The sequence below is a fragment of the Manis javanica genome, chromosome 5 (assembly GCF_040802235.1).
Source record: "Manis javanica isolate MJ-LG chromosome 5, MJ_LKY, whole genome shotgun sequence".
Classification (NCBI taxonomy): domain Eukaryota; kingdom Metazoa; phylum Chordata; class Mammalia; order Pholidota; family Manidae; genus Manis; species Manis javanica.
This window is the reverse complement of record NC_133160.1, coordinates 134,259,543-134,276,789: the sequence shown is the minus strand read 5'-3', so window position 1 is coordinate 134,276,789 and position 17,247 is coordinate 134,259,543. Positions and strand designations below refer to the sequence as shown.

The 17,247-nt window shown below is 35.0% G+C and overlaps 1 protein-coding gene across 2 annotated transcripts in view; it reads left to right on the top strand.

Annotated features, from left to right (window-relative positions):
* The window catches only part of SLAIN2 (SLAIN motif family member 2), a 70,251-nt gene extending 53,755 nt beyond the window's left edge, over window positions 1-16,496 (top strand). For both annotated transcript variants that reach the window (XM_017678669.3, XM_017678665.3), the window contains 2 exons: window positions 11,920-12,238; window positions 13,542-16,496. In XM_017678669.3, the coding sequence (XP_017534158.2) occupies window positions 11,920-12,238; window positions 13,542-13,608 (386 nt within the window). In that variant the 3' untranslated portion in view covers window positions 13,609-16,496. The remainder of the gene's footprint in view (window positions 1-11,919; window positions 12,239-13,541) is intronic.
* The last annotated feature ends 751 nt before the right edge of the window (window positions 16,497-17,247 follow it).

Here is a 17,247-nt window from a genome sequence, read left to right as displayed (position 1 = left end):
ATTCCTGGGCATTTTATTCTTTTTGATGCAATTGTAAATGGTATTGTTTTCTTAATTCCTCTTTCTGCTAGTTTGTTATTAGTATATACAAATGTAACAGATTCTTGTATATTTTGTATCCTGCAACTTTACTGAATTCATTTATTAGTTCTAATAGTTTTTGGTGGAATCTTCAGGATTTTCTCTATGTAGTGTGATGTCATCTGCAAATAGTGGCAGTTTTCCTTCATTACCAATTTGGATGCCTTTTACTTCTTTATCTTGTCTGATTGCTATGGCTTGAACTTCCAGTACTGTGTGGAGTAGAAGTGGGGAGAGTGGTCATCCTTGTCTTGTTCCTGATCTTAGAGGAAAAACTTTCAGCTTTTCACCATTGAGTATGATGTTAGCTGTGGGTTTGTCATATATGGCCTTTATTATGTTAAGATACGTTCCCTCTATAGTCACATTGGTGAAAGTTTTTATCTTGAATGGATGTTGAATTTTGTCAGATAGTTTCAATATCTACTGAGATGAACATATGTTTTTTCTTCCTTTTGTTAATGTGGTATATCACATTGATTTGAGGATATTGAACCATCTTTGCATCCCTGGATTTCAGTCCTTTTTAAATTGTTGAGGTTTGCTTTGTGGCTCAAAGTACAGTCTATCTTGTGTGGGCACTTGAAAATAATGTATTCCACAAATGTCAGTTAGATCAGGTGGTTTGATAGTGTTGAGTTTTTCCATATCCTTGCTGGTTTTCTTTGTAGTTCTATCTGTTGTTTAGAGAGGGATGTTGAACTCTCCAAGTGTAGTTGTGGATTTGTCTATTTCTCCTTTCCCATCTATGAATTTTCTTCACATATTTGCATCTCTGTTTAGTACATACACATTTAGGATTGTTATGTCTTCTTTGTAGTTTGACCCTGTTATCATTATATACTATCCCTCTCTGTCCTGGGTAATTTTATTTTTATTTATTTGATATTAATACAGCTACTCATGCTTTCTTTTTGAATTTGTCTCATGATATGTATTTTTTCCATCCCTTTACTTCCAACCTCTCTATGTCATATTTGAAATATTTCTTGTAGGCAACATAAAGTTAGGTCATGTTTGTTAATGCACTCTGCAAAACTCTCTTTTAGAATTGGTATAGGTAGATCATTTACATTTTATATAATTATTGATATGATTGATATGTGTAGATATGCCATTTTCATTTTCTGTTTGTATTGTGTTTTTCATTTCTTTTTTCTTTGTCCTGCCTTCCTGTGAGTTACTTGAACATTTTTTAGAATTCTATTTTGATTTCTTTGTAGTGTTTTTGAGTATATATATTTGCATAGTGATTGTAGTGGTTGCATTACATTACATTATGTATACCTAACGTGTGGCTGTGTATATCTGTATATATAACAACACATATGTATATATATATATATATATATATATATATATATATATATATATATATATATATATGACAGGGTATTGGTATCATCATTTTACCAGTTCCAGTCAAGTATATAAACCTTCCCTTCCTCATGTCCCTTTCCCCCACATATAATTGTCTTAAATATTTCCTCTACATACATTTTTCAACTATATCAGTGTTAAAATTTTTTTTCTTCAGCCTTAACATAATTTTGAAACCTGAGAGAGGGGAAAGCCTATTGTATTTGCCTATATTTCTGCATACCCTGCCCTTCCTTTCTGATATTCCAAGGTTCTTTCTATCATTTTCTTTCTATTTAGAGAACTTCTTTGGCTGGTGTTTTGGGGTAGGTCACAGATTCTGTTGATTTTCATTTGAGAATGTCTTGATTTTCACTTAATTCTTATAGGACATTTTTTCTGTATATATAATTCTGGATTGATTTTTCTTTTAGCTCTTGAGAAATATTGTGCCATGTTTCTTCTGACCTCTATTGATTATGATGAGAAATCCACTGTTGTTACTGTTTCTCCCTTTAGGTTTGATGTTATTTCTCTGATTTCAGGATTTTTTTCCTTGTCTTTAGATTTTAGAAATTTGACTGTGATGTGTCTTGGCTTGGATTTCTTTGGATTTATCTTGTTTGGTTTCCACTTAGCATCTTGAATCTGTAGGTTTATGTTACTTGTCCAGCATGGGAAATTTTCAGTCATTATTTCTCAGAGTACTTTTGTCTCTCCTTTGGGCTTCCAAGACCATAGTGACATGTAAATATTAGGTGTTTTTTTATAGTCCCAGAGGTCTCTGAAAGGCAAATTTTTTTCCCATCAATTCTCTCTGTGTTGTTCAGATTGGGTAAACTTATTTTGTTCTATCTGTCAGTGACTGATTCTTTCCTCTGTTTTCTCCATTTTGCTGTCAAGCCCTTCCATGGAGCTTTTTATTTTGGCTAATGCATTTTCCAGTTTTAAAATTTCCTTTTAATTCTTGATATACTTCTATTTCTTTGCTGAGCCTTTCTGTTTTTACATGCTTCAAGTGTTTGAAATTACTTATTCAAGCAGTTTTATGATGACTACTTTAAAATTTTTGTCTGCTAGTTCTACCATATCTGTTGGCTTGATGTTGATGTCTATAGATTTTCTTTCCTTTATTCAGTTGAAGATCTTCCTCATTCTTTTTGTACAATGAGTTTTTTTTTTTTTGAAATATGGACATTGTCAGATTATGTTAAGAGATTCTAGATCTTATTTAAGCCTTCTTTTTTATATTCTTTCTCTGACACCACTTAGATTTTGGTGGATGGGGAGTAGGGTCTCATTTCATTACTACTAGGTGGGACTAGAAGCCCAGGTTCTCTACTCAGTCTTCTGTTGACACCCAAGGGGGAGAGGTTGACTAGGTGGAGGTAAAAGTGTGGCTTCCCACATGGGTTTCCACTCACACTGTGATGGAGGTGATCTTGTTACCACTAAGCAATCATGAAAGTCCTGACTCTCCACTCAGCATCCTCTGACACCTCCCTGGAGGATATTGTGGTGCCTTGTTAAGCTTCACAAGAATGGAGGTGTAGCTTCTCCCCATCCCCTGTCACAGCCTTTGCTGGTGTGGGTGGAAATAGGGCCACAGTTTTTTCTGTGGTGTTTAGCTGGAGTAGAGCTATTATTATCTAAAAGTTTTCTAAGACCTTCGACTAGAGAGAACAGGCTTTTCTTATGTCACACCCAATGGCTTTCCAGGATGCTAGCTTCTTCAGCTCCAATCTGTGATATATGAGGCAAAAAGGAAACCCAATTCATTACCATGACATCTCTGAAGCTGCAGTATCCCAAGGCAGTCTTTTCTTCTTTTCTCCACCTTGCAGAGTCTTATGTCTGCTTTATATATAATGCCCAAGGTTTTAAATTGTACTTAGAGAAATAAAGAAAAATACATCTATTACATTTTCCCAAGTGTTAGTGTGAGATTCACTTTTAAAAAAAATTTCAGACAACTTTTTCCCTGGCATATCTGGTACATAGTTAAAATGGTAGTCAGAAGTTTCTCCAGAAGAAAAGTTGCTTTTCATAAAGCCAAGATAAGATTTGGGTAAGGTAATGAAAAAATAGGTATATTCCATTATTTATAAGGCTGTTATGTAGAAATGAAAGACTTTCAGCCTTATCAATATAATCTGCCTAATTTCACCATACCCTTTATGTCAGTCACCATACAAAGGAAGCCTAGAACTCCTTGGTCATCCCTCATCTACCAGATAGTCATTCACAATGTCTTAGTGCATCTATTCATATGACCTCTTTTCCATCTATCCCTAACTCCCTAGGCTTTTCAAATTATTCTTTGGAACTCATGATCCACCTCTGAACTTCACTGTTCTTGCTCCTGTCTGAAACTTGTGTCCCCACCAAAACAAAACCCTGGTCAAAAGGCCCCCAACTCTGGTGAAAGGACTGAAGATGGCTTTTCTAGAATTCATACTGGAAGGAGTAGACCCAGGCTCCACCCTTAGGTAGTGGCTAGAGGAATTAGAGAAGTGGAGCCTCAGTTATCCAGTGAGCCTCCAGAAACACAGGAAAACAACTTGGGTAGAAATTAGTCTGGCAAGGGAGACAAAGGTGGGACTGTAGAGAATGGAATTGAAAAAACATTTTTATAGTAACCTATAAAAGGGGGGAAATGGATGATATAAGTTGTAAAAAGTCTTCTGTGAAGATCACAGAATTTGCAGTTTAGGGGTACTCAGGCCCTGAGGACATATGTAGCTTTCTACTAGAGGAGACTGTAACAGTTGTTGGGAAACAACAAGATTGATTCAAAAGCCATTATTCTCAGCTATGGCTCTACTTTAGAGTCCTTTATGAAGTTGTTTCTGTGGTTTTTAAAAAATCATCTATACAGGTGGAATTTAAATGCACAATTTGAATTTCACCAAAGTATACATTCATGTAACCACCAGCATGGAAAAGCCATACATTTCCACATCCCCAGAGTTCCCTTGTACTCCTTCCCTGTCAATCCTCCCAACCCCAGGCAATTATCTGATCTGTTTTTTGTTACCATAAGTTAGATTTGCCATTTGTAGAATTTCATATAAATGAAATTCTATGATATGTACTGTTCTGTGTCTGGCATTTAATTTATTCAGCGTAACTTTTTTTTATGAAGGTATTACTGATATACACTCCTAATGAAGGTTTCACAAGAAAAAACAATGTGGTTACTACGTTTACACATATTATCAAGTCCCCACCCCTTACCTCATTGCAGTCACTGTCCATCAGTGTAGTAAGATGCCACAGATTCACTATTTGCCTTCTCTGTGCTACACTGTCTTCCCCGTGACCCCTCATATAATGTTTACTAAACAGAACCCCTCAATCCCCTTCTCCCTCCCCGACCCCTACCCTCCCACATCCCTCCCCTTTGGTAACTGCTAGTTCCTTCTGGGAGTCTGGGAGTCTTGCTCAGCATAACTTTTGAGAGTCATCCTTGTTATATCAACAGATTATTCCTTTTTATTGCTGAGTAGTATCCTATTTTATGGATGTAGCTCAACTTTTTAAAATCTATTCACCACTGGACATTTGAGCTGTGCCCAGTTGAGCAGAGTATTTTGTAGATGTCAAGACAACTTGATTGGTGGTGTTGTTCCTGTCTGTGTTCTTTCTGATTTTCTACCTGTTTGATAATTACTGAGAGAGGAGTGTTAAAATATCTAATTGTAGACTCCCTCCCCACACACACACCTGTCAGTTATGTCTGCTTGTTTTGTGTGTTCTGTATAAGTTTTGGGATACACAGTATTGTTATGTCCTCTTGTTGAATTGACCCCTTTACTATTTGAACTCTGTCTCTCGTGTAATCTATTTTTGTTTATTACCACTGACATTCCAGCTTTTTCATGATCAGTTTTGTATGGTGTATATTTTCTATCCTTTTACTTAACCTGTGTCTTCCTATCTAAAAAGTGTCTCTTTTAGATGGCATGTTGCTCTTTACTGACAATCTTTATCTTTTAATTGGGGGTAATTAATACTCACATTTATCGCAATTATTGACAGGCTTTTATTAAAATTGACATATAGTTGATATATAATATTGTATTGGTTTCAAGTATACAGTTTCATAAATTGTTAAATGCCAACCCCAACTATTGTAGTTACTATCTGTCAATATAGAAAGTTGTTACAGAATTATTGACTATATTCTTCATGCTGTACTTTCATCCCTGTGACTAATTTATATTATTATTGAGATTTTGTACTTCTTTATCCCCTTCACCTATTTCATCTACCCACCCCAACCCTTCCCTCATGGAAACCACCAGTCACTTCTTGGTGTCTATGAGTCTATTGCTGTTTTTTTTTTTTAATTCCATATATAAGTGATATGGTATTTATTTGTCTTTCTCTGCCTGGCTTATTTCACTTAGCATAATACCCTCTAGGTCCATCCATGTTGTTGTAAATGGCAGGATTTCTTTATTTTTGTGGCTGCATAATATTCCATTGTATATATGAATCACATCTTTATCCATTCATCTATTGATGGACACTTTGGTTGCTTCCATATCTTGGTAGTAATTATAGGGGTGCATATATCTTTTTGAATTAGAGATTTTTGTTTCTTTGGGTAAATTTCTAGAAGTGGAATTACTGGGTCATATGGTATTTCTATTTTTAGTTTTTGGATAAACCTCCATACTACTTTCCATAGTAGTGGTGCCAATTTACATTCCCACCACAATCAGGAGGGGTTCCCTTTGCTCCTCATCCTCGCCAACACTTGCTATTTCTTGTCTTTTGGATAGTAGCCATTCTGACAAGTGTGAGGTGATGTCTCATTATGGTTATAATTTGCATTTCCCTAATGATTAGTGGTATGGAGCATCTTTTCATGTGCCTGTTGGTCATCTGTATGTCTTTTTTTGAAAAATGTCTATTTATATCCTCTATCCATTTTTTAATTGGGTTATTTGTTTATTTGGTGCTGAGTTATATGGGTTTTATGTATTTTGGATGTTAACCCCTTATCAGATGTATCATTTATGAATATATTCTCCCATACTGTAGGTTGCCATTTTGTTTTGGTTTCCTTTGCTCTGCAGAAGCTTTTTAGTTAGCTGTAGTCCCCCCACTTGTTTAGTTCTGCTTTTGTTTACCTTGCCTATGGACATGTGTCCAGAAAGAAATAACTCATGCTTATATTCAAGAGATTTTTGCCTTTGTTTTCTTCTAAGAGCTTTATGGTTTCTTGATATTTAGGTCTTTAATCCATTTTGAATTTACTTTTGTGTATGGCATTAGGGAGTAATCCAGTTTCATTTCCTTGCATGTATTACTCAGTTTTCCCAACACCGTTTATTGAAGAGACTGTCTTTTCTCCATTGTATATTGTTGCCTCTTTTGTTATATGTTAATGACCATATATGCATGGTCATTATTCTGGGATACAGTTAGTTTAAGATCTACCATCTCACAATTTGTTTTTTCCTTGTCCCTTCAGATCTTTGTTCCTTTTTCCCCTCCTCTTTCCTCTAAGTCTTTTGGAAGAGCTGAGTACTTTTTAACATTCCATTTTACTTTCAGTGTTGACTTATTTTCTATGTATTTCTTATTTTTTGCTTTTTATTAAGTGGTTGCTCTTGAGTGTGCAGTGTACATATTTAACTTAATTAAGATTTATCTTCAGTACATATACCAGATCACTAAGAAACTTCCAACATTATAGTTCCATTTCTTCCCATTCTTTGTATCACTTTTCTAATTTATTTTAGTTCTACATAGGTGCTAAATCCCATAGTATGTTTTCATTATTTTTATTTTAAGTAGTTATCTTTTAGTGAAAGTGAAAAATGATTTGTTAAAAATCTCTAATGTGTCCTGACATATTTACCATTCCTGTTACTGTTTATTGTTTTATGTAAATTGGGGTTACTTCATGGTATCATTTTCCTTCTAAAGAAGAACTTCCTTTAACATTTGTTTTTAGTGAAGGACTGCTGGCAACAAATTTTGTAAGATTTCATTTGTCTTTAAAAGTCTTTATTTTGATATTTGTTTTGAAAGAATTTTGCTGGATATAGAACTCTATCTAGATTTACAGACTTTTAAGCACTTTAACATGTTATTCCATTGTCCTTTGGCATACCTCATTCCTGTTGAGAAGTCTGATATTTTATCTTTGGTTCTCTGTTTTTTAAAAACAAAGATACCTTATTCTTTGTTCCTGTGTTTAAAAAATCCAGTGCGGCTCCAAAATCTTATGACTATAGACTATCTACGGTTAAAAGAACATATGGGATGTGAACAGATCCCAGAAATGGGCTGCTTTAATTTGTCTGATTTTTCTCAGACTGTTCAAGTACAGTAGGACAATATCTATCATATCATAGACAAATTTTCACAAATGCCTAGGGTGCCTAAATGGTTTTCTTGGCTTCACTGGAGATGGATGGTAATTATAGATTTGCTTTGTTTATGTCACCGTATTCCTATTATGTTAATATGTGTGTGCAAATTAGTTAGTAGTTTAAAACCTATACATACTTAAGGTACTCTACAAGAAGATATGTCAAAGAAATAATCAATCCTCCCATGTTTTCTTCTATATGCTACCTCTATAGCTTTTCTTCTTCCTTCCTAATTACAACCCTTAAATAGAATTTGTGCCTCATATCGAATTTACTGAGTATCATAATTCCTCCAGGTGGTAAAGATACCTCGAGACAAGTGCTGGGCATAGAAGCCACAGGGCATAAATCTGTAAAGAAGTAAAAAGCTAACCTTTGCAAACAATATGGCTTCTCTCTCACTTACCAACTTTACATTTCCCTGTATGGCCCCGGAAGATGACTGGTTAGCCAGAGACGGGTAAGATTCCTCAAGGGAGGAACAACCTAAGACAGGCACAGTCGCAGGGGGGCCATCAGGTGAGAAATTGGGGATCAATAGAGGTGAGGCTCAGAACCTCACCCCCCCTGCTTTGAGAGAAATCTTCTGCATCTGTGGATGTTTTCTGCCCTTGTCTAGCTTGGATTAATACTTAGTCCATAGACACACACCTGATCATCTACATTTGCCCTCTTACAGCACTAAACTATGTTTTCTACCTTTATCTTGCATCTACCTACCACTTCAGCATTTTATTAAAAATAAAAATAATAATAATAATAAAGGGAGAAATGTGGGATCAACATATAAATCAAGTATAAAAATCAAACGAATATTCATATTTGACCTGATTGTTTATAGTTCATAATGCGTGATCAAAACCGAAAGTTTCTGTGATGAATGCCCTTGTACTGTTCACCATGTAAGAATTTATTCATTGTGTAAGAATTCGTTCACCATGTAAGAACTTGTTCGTTATGCTTCAGAAGATTAGAGACTGGCGAGAATTAGGCTTGAGATGGATTAATGATTGTACATTGAGCGTTGACCCCCCTATACTGAATTTTATTGTTGTTAACAACCATTTGATCAATAAATATGAGAGATGCTCTCTCAAAAAAAAAAAAAAAATCCTGTGCGGGATTCTAATACAAGCCAAGTTTGAAAATCATGACTATAGTTTTTGACTTTTTTCCCCCCATCAAATTGGAAAATTCTCAGTCATTCTTTCTTTAAATCTTTTCTATCCCACTCATTCTTCTACCCCATCCTCCACCCCCAAATCTTGGACTCAAATTGCATATTATTAGACCAAATGGTACTTACTTGTATGTCACTGAGGTTTTATCATTTTATACTTTTGAGCCTTCTTATATTCCATATGCCTTAGTTTGGGTAGTAATTATTCTATCTTCAGTAGCCTCTTCTGTAGCAGTTAAACTGTTACTAATTCTCATCCATTGAACTTAGCATTATCGATATATTTTAAGTTTTTCCACCTTTAAAAGTCCTGTCCAGTTCTTTTGAAAATGTTTTCTTTGTCATCTTATTTTGTTTATATTTTTCTTTATATCCTTAAATATATATGTACTAGTTCTTTTAAAGTCTGCTAATTCAGTCATCCCTGTGACTTGATCTGTTTCTGTTTGACTAATTTCTATCCTGGTTTTAGTTATCATTTTCCTATTTCTTTTTAAGTCTAGTAATTTTTTATTGGATTTTGGACATTGTGAAGTTTTATATTGTTTTGTGCTGGGTTGTGTTATCTTTCAAATAGTGTTGGATTTTGTTGTGGCGAGCAGTTATTTATGAATCAGTTTGATCCTTTATAGCAGAGATCAGCAAACATTAAAGGATTAGATACAAAATATTTTAGGATTGTGGGTAATATGGTCTCTGTTGTAACCAACTTTGCTCTTATGGCTGGAAAGCAACCATAAATAATATATAAACACATGGGTATTGCTATGATCTAATAAAATTTTATTTACAAAAATAGTTAACTTGCCCATGGGTGGTAGTTTGCTGACCTCAACTTTAGAGGCTTGTTTATAAGTTTTAATAGAGTGGGTTTAGAGTAGCTTTTTTCTAGGGCTAGTTTATTCCTTTTGTGGTGTCTCCTGATTACCCCAGATGCTTGGTGAAGATTCTTCACTCTCACTGATTGAAACGCAAATGTTTCCTAGTCTGTATAAGCTTTGGAAACTGTTCAGTTTACAATGCTTTAGTCCTTCGCCCAATCTCATGAAGCTTCACTTGGTATATGCTTAGCTCAATATTCAGCCAAAGATCCAAGCAGACCCCTAAGCTAAATTATGGAGGTCTTCTGGAGCAGTTCACTTTTCTAAGTTATTCTGCCCTTCAAATCCCAATTTTTGTCTTCTCAACAAGATTACTTTGATCTGCTTGGGATTCTCCTCCTCACTCCATAGTCCAAAAAAGTGTTTCCAAACCCACCCTAACCATCTCCCCCTCCCCCACCTCCCAGAAATATAGCCAGGGTGCTTACAGAGCTCATCACATTTATTTTCCTTCTCTTGGGGATTATAGTCCCATTCTGCCTGTTGTCCAATATTTAAAAACCATTTTAGGTATCTTGTCCAGTTTTATTACAGCAGGAGGGTTAGCCCCTTCCCAGTTTTGCCATCATGACTGAAAGCCTCTATGGTAGTTGTAAAATAGTATCTGGATTCCATTCCAGATAGATTCCCTGGTGGTTGTGCCTGGGCTTCCCTTTTTTTTAAAGCTCCCCGGGATTCTAATGCAGTCAGGTTAAGAATCATGACTCCAGAGATCATTCAAGCACATCGGGTACTGGAGCCTAGTAATGCCAAGTACAGGGGTGCTGACGTTTGGCCCTTTGGTCATATAAAAGGTGGGGAAGACCAGCTGGAAAGGAATGAGGCTGTGTACAAAAAACCTTGAAAGGAAGTAGGAGATGAATATCCCTCATTTTGGAGTTTTGAAGCTAAGGCTTACCATCTCTTCTACCTCCCAGACATCAGATGAAAATAGTAGCCAAACTCATCCTTCTTTTCTCTCTTACTCACTACTGTTATAGACCTTACTGTTACTTACATTCTTTAGACAGATTAGTAGAAGTGAGAAGGATGAAGTTGTGTATATCTATTTCTGCAGTTTTAGGACCAAGTCCCAGGCCCAAGCTTTTCTTCCACTTAAATCCTCCCTGAACTAATAGAGGTTGAGAGAGACTAGAGTGACCTTTTTCTGCTGCATTCATTTCTCCTTCCCTCCAGTTCTGTCTGAACCCCATCTCAAAGTTCTTTGTTACATAAAGCATGCTAAAGGAATATTTTCAATTTACATTGTGTATAACCATCCATGGGCATTTGAACAAACTAAAACTGATGGCCTTTCAGAGGTGATTTATCTAGCAGAATAAACAGGGAAGGATGAATGTGTTCCCCAAGAAAATATGAGCTTATGCTACTTGACCACCACAGTAATAAAGTTTACTTGAAGTCTTAATTTGTCTAAAAATTAATGCAAATTGTACATCTTTTTCTTTCATCTATCATTTGCTTTAACATAAGTGTTTTAACTTACCACTTAGTAGAACTGACATTCCAAGAAAATGTACCATCTTCATCCTATGATGTCATATACCTCTTGATATGATCTGAGTCTCCTACTTGGTGAAGTATAACAATAGAAGCATTTAAAAAAAATAGTTTTTAGTTTCTAAATTTTAAGTTGCACTGTAGGTGATACAAGACTTGAGCTACACTCACCAGGTACTTGATACATGTTTACATGAATTTTTTTTTTTCAATCTGTAGTCTGATCCAGGTAAACTGCTACAGGGAAACAGTCCTTTCTCTTCTGATGCTGTGGATTCCTAGCTGGCCTCATTAAAACATTGTTGTCAAGGATAGTTGCAATCCTCTGAGTAAGGACTTGGTTATTTAGGACTTAACAGTTATTTATTTTAGCTCAGAAATATTCTTTATTCCTTTCATGTCTATAGAGTGAGTTTTCATGAACAGATATGCTGGTGTCCAGGCATCAAGTGTAATATAAAACAGTGGCTTCATTTACACTTGATTTCCGCTGAAAACACTGATTTTTTTTTTTGCCATCCTACAGTACCTTCTCCAGGCAAATTCCGCTCCCCTGCAGCACCATCTCCTTTGGCTCTTCGGCAACCAGTGAAAGCATTTAGTAACCATGGCTCTGGTTCTCCTGGTGGCCAAGAAACAACACAGCTCACACAAACCACCTCTTCACCTGGGCCTCCCTTGGTTCAGAACACAGTTCCAACAAATCCTCCCAACAATATCAACAGCACTACTCTAACCAGACCTGCAGGGACTACTGTGATGCGAAGTGGCTTGCCCAGACCCAGTGCCCCTTCTGCTGGGGGTATACCAGTGCCTCGCAGCAAACTTGCGCAGCCTGTTCGCAGGTAAGTGGTAAATGCTGTTTCTACCTCCTTCAGCATAGGAAAGTGGGTAAGCTGGACTTATCATTATCTCTGCATTTGATAGCTAACAGAGGGAGTCTTAGTACAATTTAAATAAAACATTATTTTAAAGAAATCCTCACTTGGAGACATTAGGGTATTATACCACTTTGGTTCAAGTTAATTTGCCCAAATGCCTAACATGATTACCATCCTAGAGAACTAGAAAAAACTGTTAGAACCACTCAACTTCGTTGTGATATTTGTTCATTTTGAATATAATGATATTCAATAAAGAATAAAAGCATATTAGAGTGATATTTTTAAGTAAAACTTCTAGCTACCGGTTCTGAATATTCTTCAGGAATGTGGTTTTCAAACTTTGCTACAATTAAGATCTTCTATGGAATTTATATAAATATAGTGGCCCAAGTTTTACTCCAAGAGAGTAGATCTGGTATGAAGTGGTTTCACTATGGGTTTTCTGTTTTTAGTTTGTTTAATCTTCAGGTGATTCTGAGCCAGGCCAGGTTTGAGAACCACACATCTAATCTTTACCTACCTTTCATCAGTAGGATTACTACCACCAGTAAATTTAACTGTCAAACACAATTAAATTTTGAATATTTATTATTTGCATGAAAAAAATACTTTCATCCCATAAGCATTTAAACTGAATTATCCATACTTCTTTTACTGTAAGATACATTTCTGAATTCAGTAGTAGAGTACAACAGTTTCTTGCTATGCACTGTGCTGAGTAACTTATATGTACCTTAATTTTTACAATAACATGAATATGTATGCACTGTTGTTCTTATTTTTCAAAGGAGAATATTGAAATCTAGTTAAGTAATTTGCCCGAGACTACATAACTAATAAGACTTGTAGTTTGAAGTATGTTTGAATCAAAGTCCTTTTAAGTACTGTACAGTTCTGCCTTCCTCGTAATGGTGACACTAACCCTCTAATACCACATTTATCACTCTGCCCTTCTTAAGGTTGGTGATCCGTGAAGTTGGAAAAGATGAGCAATCTTTTCTTTTTTCTTTTTTTTTTTTTTACTTTAGTAGCTATGTTAACAAAAAGTAAAATCACCAGATAATCAGTAAAACTTGAAAACTGTAGAAATGCTGAGTGTGGGACAGTTGTGCTTAGAGCTGCTTAGAGCTTTGATCTCAGTACACCTGAACATGTTTGGATCATGATGCTGCTGCAAAGCAATTAATGCATGTGGGTGACACATTTATGAATGGTACTCATTCATAAAGTCTGTGAATCACTTTATAAAATTGCTCTATTTCAGGTCCTTGCCAACTCCTAAGACATATGGTAGTATGAAAGATGACAGTTGGAAAGATGGCTGTTATTGACCAGCAAAGACAAGATTACAGAGGTCCACAGCTTCATGGATACCCCTTCACCAGGCTGAAAGACAACTTTTATATGCAGACTGTTCAGATAAGACTCTTGGGATTTGTAATATCCCAGCCCTCTCTGTCTTAATTAGCACAAACTGACAGAGACGATCAAGCAGCACTTTAATGACATATAACATCAGATATGTTCGGTAATCATACAATCACTCTCCATGGAGTCACTTTTAGTTTTGTTTAATAGAAACTCAGTTGATTTTTAAATATTTGACAGAGGCCAATATCTGAGCAAAAAACTAATGGATGCCAAAGAGAAATGACCATTTGTAAATGAAAGAATAATATCTTTGTGCACAAGAAAATGGTGAACTCAAGCTCTCTAAAACTTCATGTTCAACCTAATTAACTGTATAAATAGTATCAATAAATATTTGTGTTAATGAGAACTGATATTCTGACTAATCTAAAATGTTTCACTAGTACTCCAAGAAACAGATTGACTTGGAGGGGTCTCAGGTGGGAAGAAGCCTGGGCTAGAAGTTTAAAACATGATACCTAGATTTGGGAGACTTCTATAAATTATTTTTGCAGATTCATTAGAAAAATTGTTACTTTGTTAAGTTTTGGATGTGGCTCACATATCACCACCATCAGCTAGTGTTACCGCATGCATCCATCCTGTTACACTGATAACTGAACTTCTATGTGTTTGTTTTGATTGCCAAAAGGGCTTAATATCAGTTGTACAATCTTTCTAAACTTTATAGCTCCTGGCTCAGGAAAAACAGCCTTTGCTATTTGAAACCAACTTCTTCATAAGCTATTTTATCTGTTACAGAACTAAAAGATCTTGTTTTTATTAGCAGGTTTCTATGATGGGAAAGAGCAAGTAGTATGTGTCTTCATTCTTGATATAAATAACTGCCTCAGTGCTTACAACCTGAAATCATACAATGGGAGGGGGGAGGGAATCTATGCACTTAATTTACAAAATCTCTGGTAAATGACAGTTGTATTGTTACTATTAATTGACACAATCCGTTATGTGGTAGGAAAATATAGCCTGCTAAATCCTACTTAAGTTGATCTACTTTAAACTGTATAACTATATAAAACCTTTGAAAATACTGTCCCTTTGACTTAGATTCTGCCTTACATCAATTGTTGCATTTTTGGTAACATGAAGCCTACTGTATATGACTCGAGTATGTTAAATACTTGCTCTGTAATGGCCCTTATGTATATCCTGGAAATCACTTTATTTCAGTTTTATTATACTATTACCAGATTAAAACTTCCTTCTGCAGTAGGCTTTTCATTTTCCATGATGAGGTGTGTTTTTTAAATATTTAATTTGAACAGCTCTAAAATATTGGCAATCAGGTCACCTAAAGTATTCTAAAGATTTGAACGTAAGTTCATCTCCTGTTAGTCAACGACTTATTGTAAGTTGGCAAAAGAAATTGAGAGAGCAATGGGAATCTTGATATTCAGGATAGCATTGAGGTTGATAGGTTGAGAGAATAATAAAGCTTTTAAACCCAAGACCCCAGTTCTGCCATGCCTGACACCAGGTGGTCTTTTTTAGATTGACCAGTAGGGAGTCACTCAGCACAAGCAGCTGGAGATTGAAACTGCCGGTGCTAATGTATTTTAGTGTATTAATGCAAGGAGAAAATTTTGTCTTTGAATTTGAAGGTGGTGGGAGTGGGTCAGGAAAGGATGGCACCAGAATTCACATGATGATGAGCTAAAAATGTTGCTTTTCAGAGAAAGATAAAGAAAGTATCTGCTTGGGAGGGATGGGTATCATGTAAAAAACTAAGTAAAAGAAAAAACTAGCTGCTGTCTCTTTTTAAACAACATATATACACAATACAGTTTTCAGAGCAACATTGCAAAAAAAAAATGCTGCAATCTAATAATTAAAAGGAATTTTAACTCTTTGAAACACCCATTACATTTTTAAGTTAATTAGTTTCAAAAGGAGTATTCAGGTTATTTAACTTCATTTTTAAATGGCTGCATCAGAAAAAAAAAGTATTTTTTTTAATTAAAATATTTCATCATTTGTTAAAATGTATTTGGATCTGAGTTGGGTAAAGTATTATTTTACCTGCTGTTGTACTACCACAGACTATTGGCTTTTAGTTTCCTAAAGAGAAAAATTGCCTTTTTACTAGAAAGCCTTTGTGTATTGCCAATTTTTCTGTTTGGGAAAATCTAAGGATTCACTGTGGTTAGTCTTACAGAAGAAATGTGGATTTGATAAACTAGTGCCTATGATTTTAACTTATGTTTGATATATAGTAGTAAGGGTTTTATGAATGTTGATTATTTTTTGTGCCAACAGCCCAGAATTGTCACTTATAAGCAAGCAGAAGGCTGTGAGCTCTGCTTCCAAAGTTATTTAATTTTCTCAGTGTTTGAATGTTATTTTTTGTAAGTGTGTTAATAAAAGTGTAAAGAATTGGAAAAAATATAAATATTCTTAACTGAAGCATTTGCTGGATCATTTTTCTACAAAACTTGTTTGTATAATATAAAATACTCTCTGAAGAGTTGACTTTTTTGTTTTCATACCCTGGAAATCACATTTTGTAAAACTGGGGACCATTCATAATTGTCAGTTATTTTTTTAAATTATTTCAATACATCACTTTTATAAAAGTTTTTTTGAAAGGAAATTAGACACATATGTGTCCCCAGATGTTTGTATAACTCTAGAATAATCTAGACTGTGTATGATTTTTTATTGAATGTACAGGTGTCCACTTTTGACATCACGCATGATCCTTTTAGATCACATGAAGTTTGATTTGCAAACTTTTCTATAGCCAAACTTGTATGTGTGGTTGCCTCCTTAATAAACAGCCTGACCATAATGTTTATTAAATTTATACTTGTTTTTTCAAGTGTTTTATTAATTTCTGGAAATGGTAAGATTTCTCCCCCCATACCAATTGCTTATAAGTTTTTTGATCTTCATGGTTTTAATAAATTTATCAGTTGATTTTTTTTAAACACATAAAGCTAAATCATATTGCCCTATGAGATTTGGTCTTCATGAGGTTGGAATACATACTGTTATATTCTCTGTGTCCTAGTTATTTCATTTGTGGATTATTTGGAGTAAATTTGTAGTTTACTCAAAATTGTTTTGTTCCTGGAACTTTTTCACCTGCTGTCAATTGATACTTAGTTAGAAAAAGCTAGCATAAACAACCAAAAAGCCATTTTGCTGAGTTTCCAGGGGAGGAAATTAATACATTTTCAAACCAAATATGAATACTTAATCATGTCCATCTTTTCACTTACAGATGAATGGAAAAAAAGTCAAGAACTGTACAAAGCTTACTTAGTTCCCCACATTTCTTTTGGGTTTTTACTGTCCTCCATGTTAGTTAGTCGCACTAATGAGGTATAGAGAAATGATATCTTCATCTTTGAATTCTCCCAAGCCAAATTAAAATTTGAAGAGCCATTTAAAATTAAATGTCAGTATACTTGTAAATTAGTGAATGAGAAGTTTACTTAAACTTGTAATATACCCAGTGCAACAGGAAAACCTATATGAAGGTGCTTCATAAGCTGTGTCAAAGTACCTTTGAGTTACAAAAGCAGAATAAATGATAG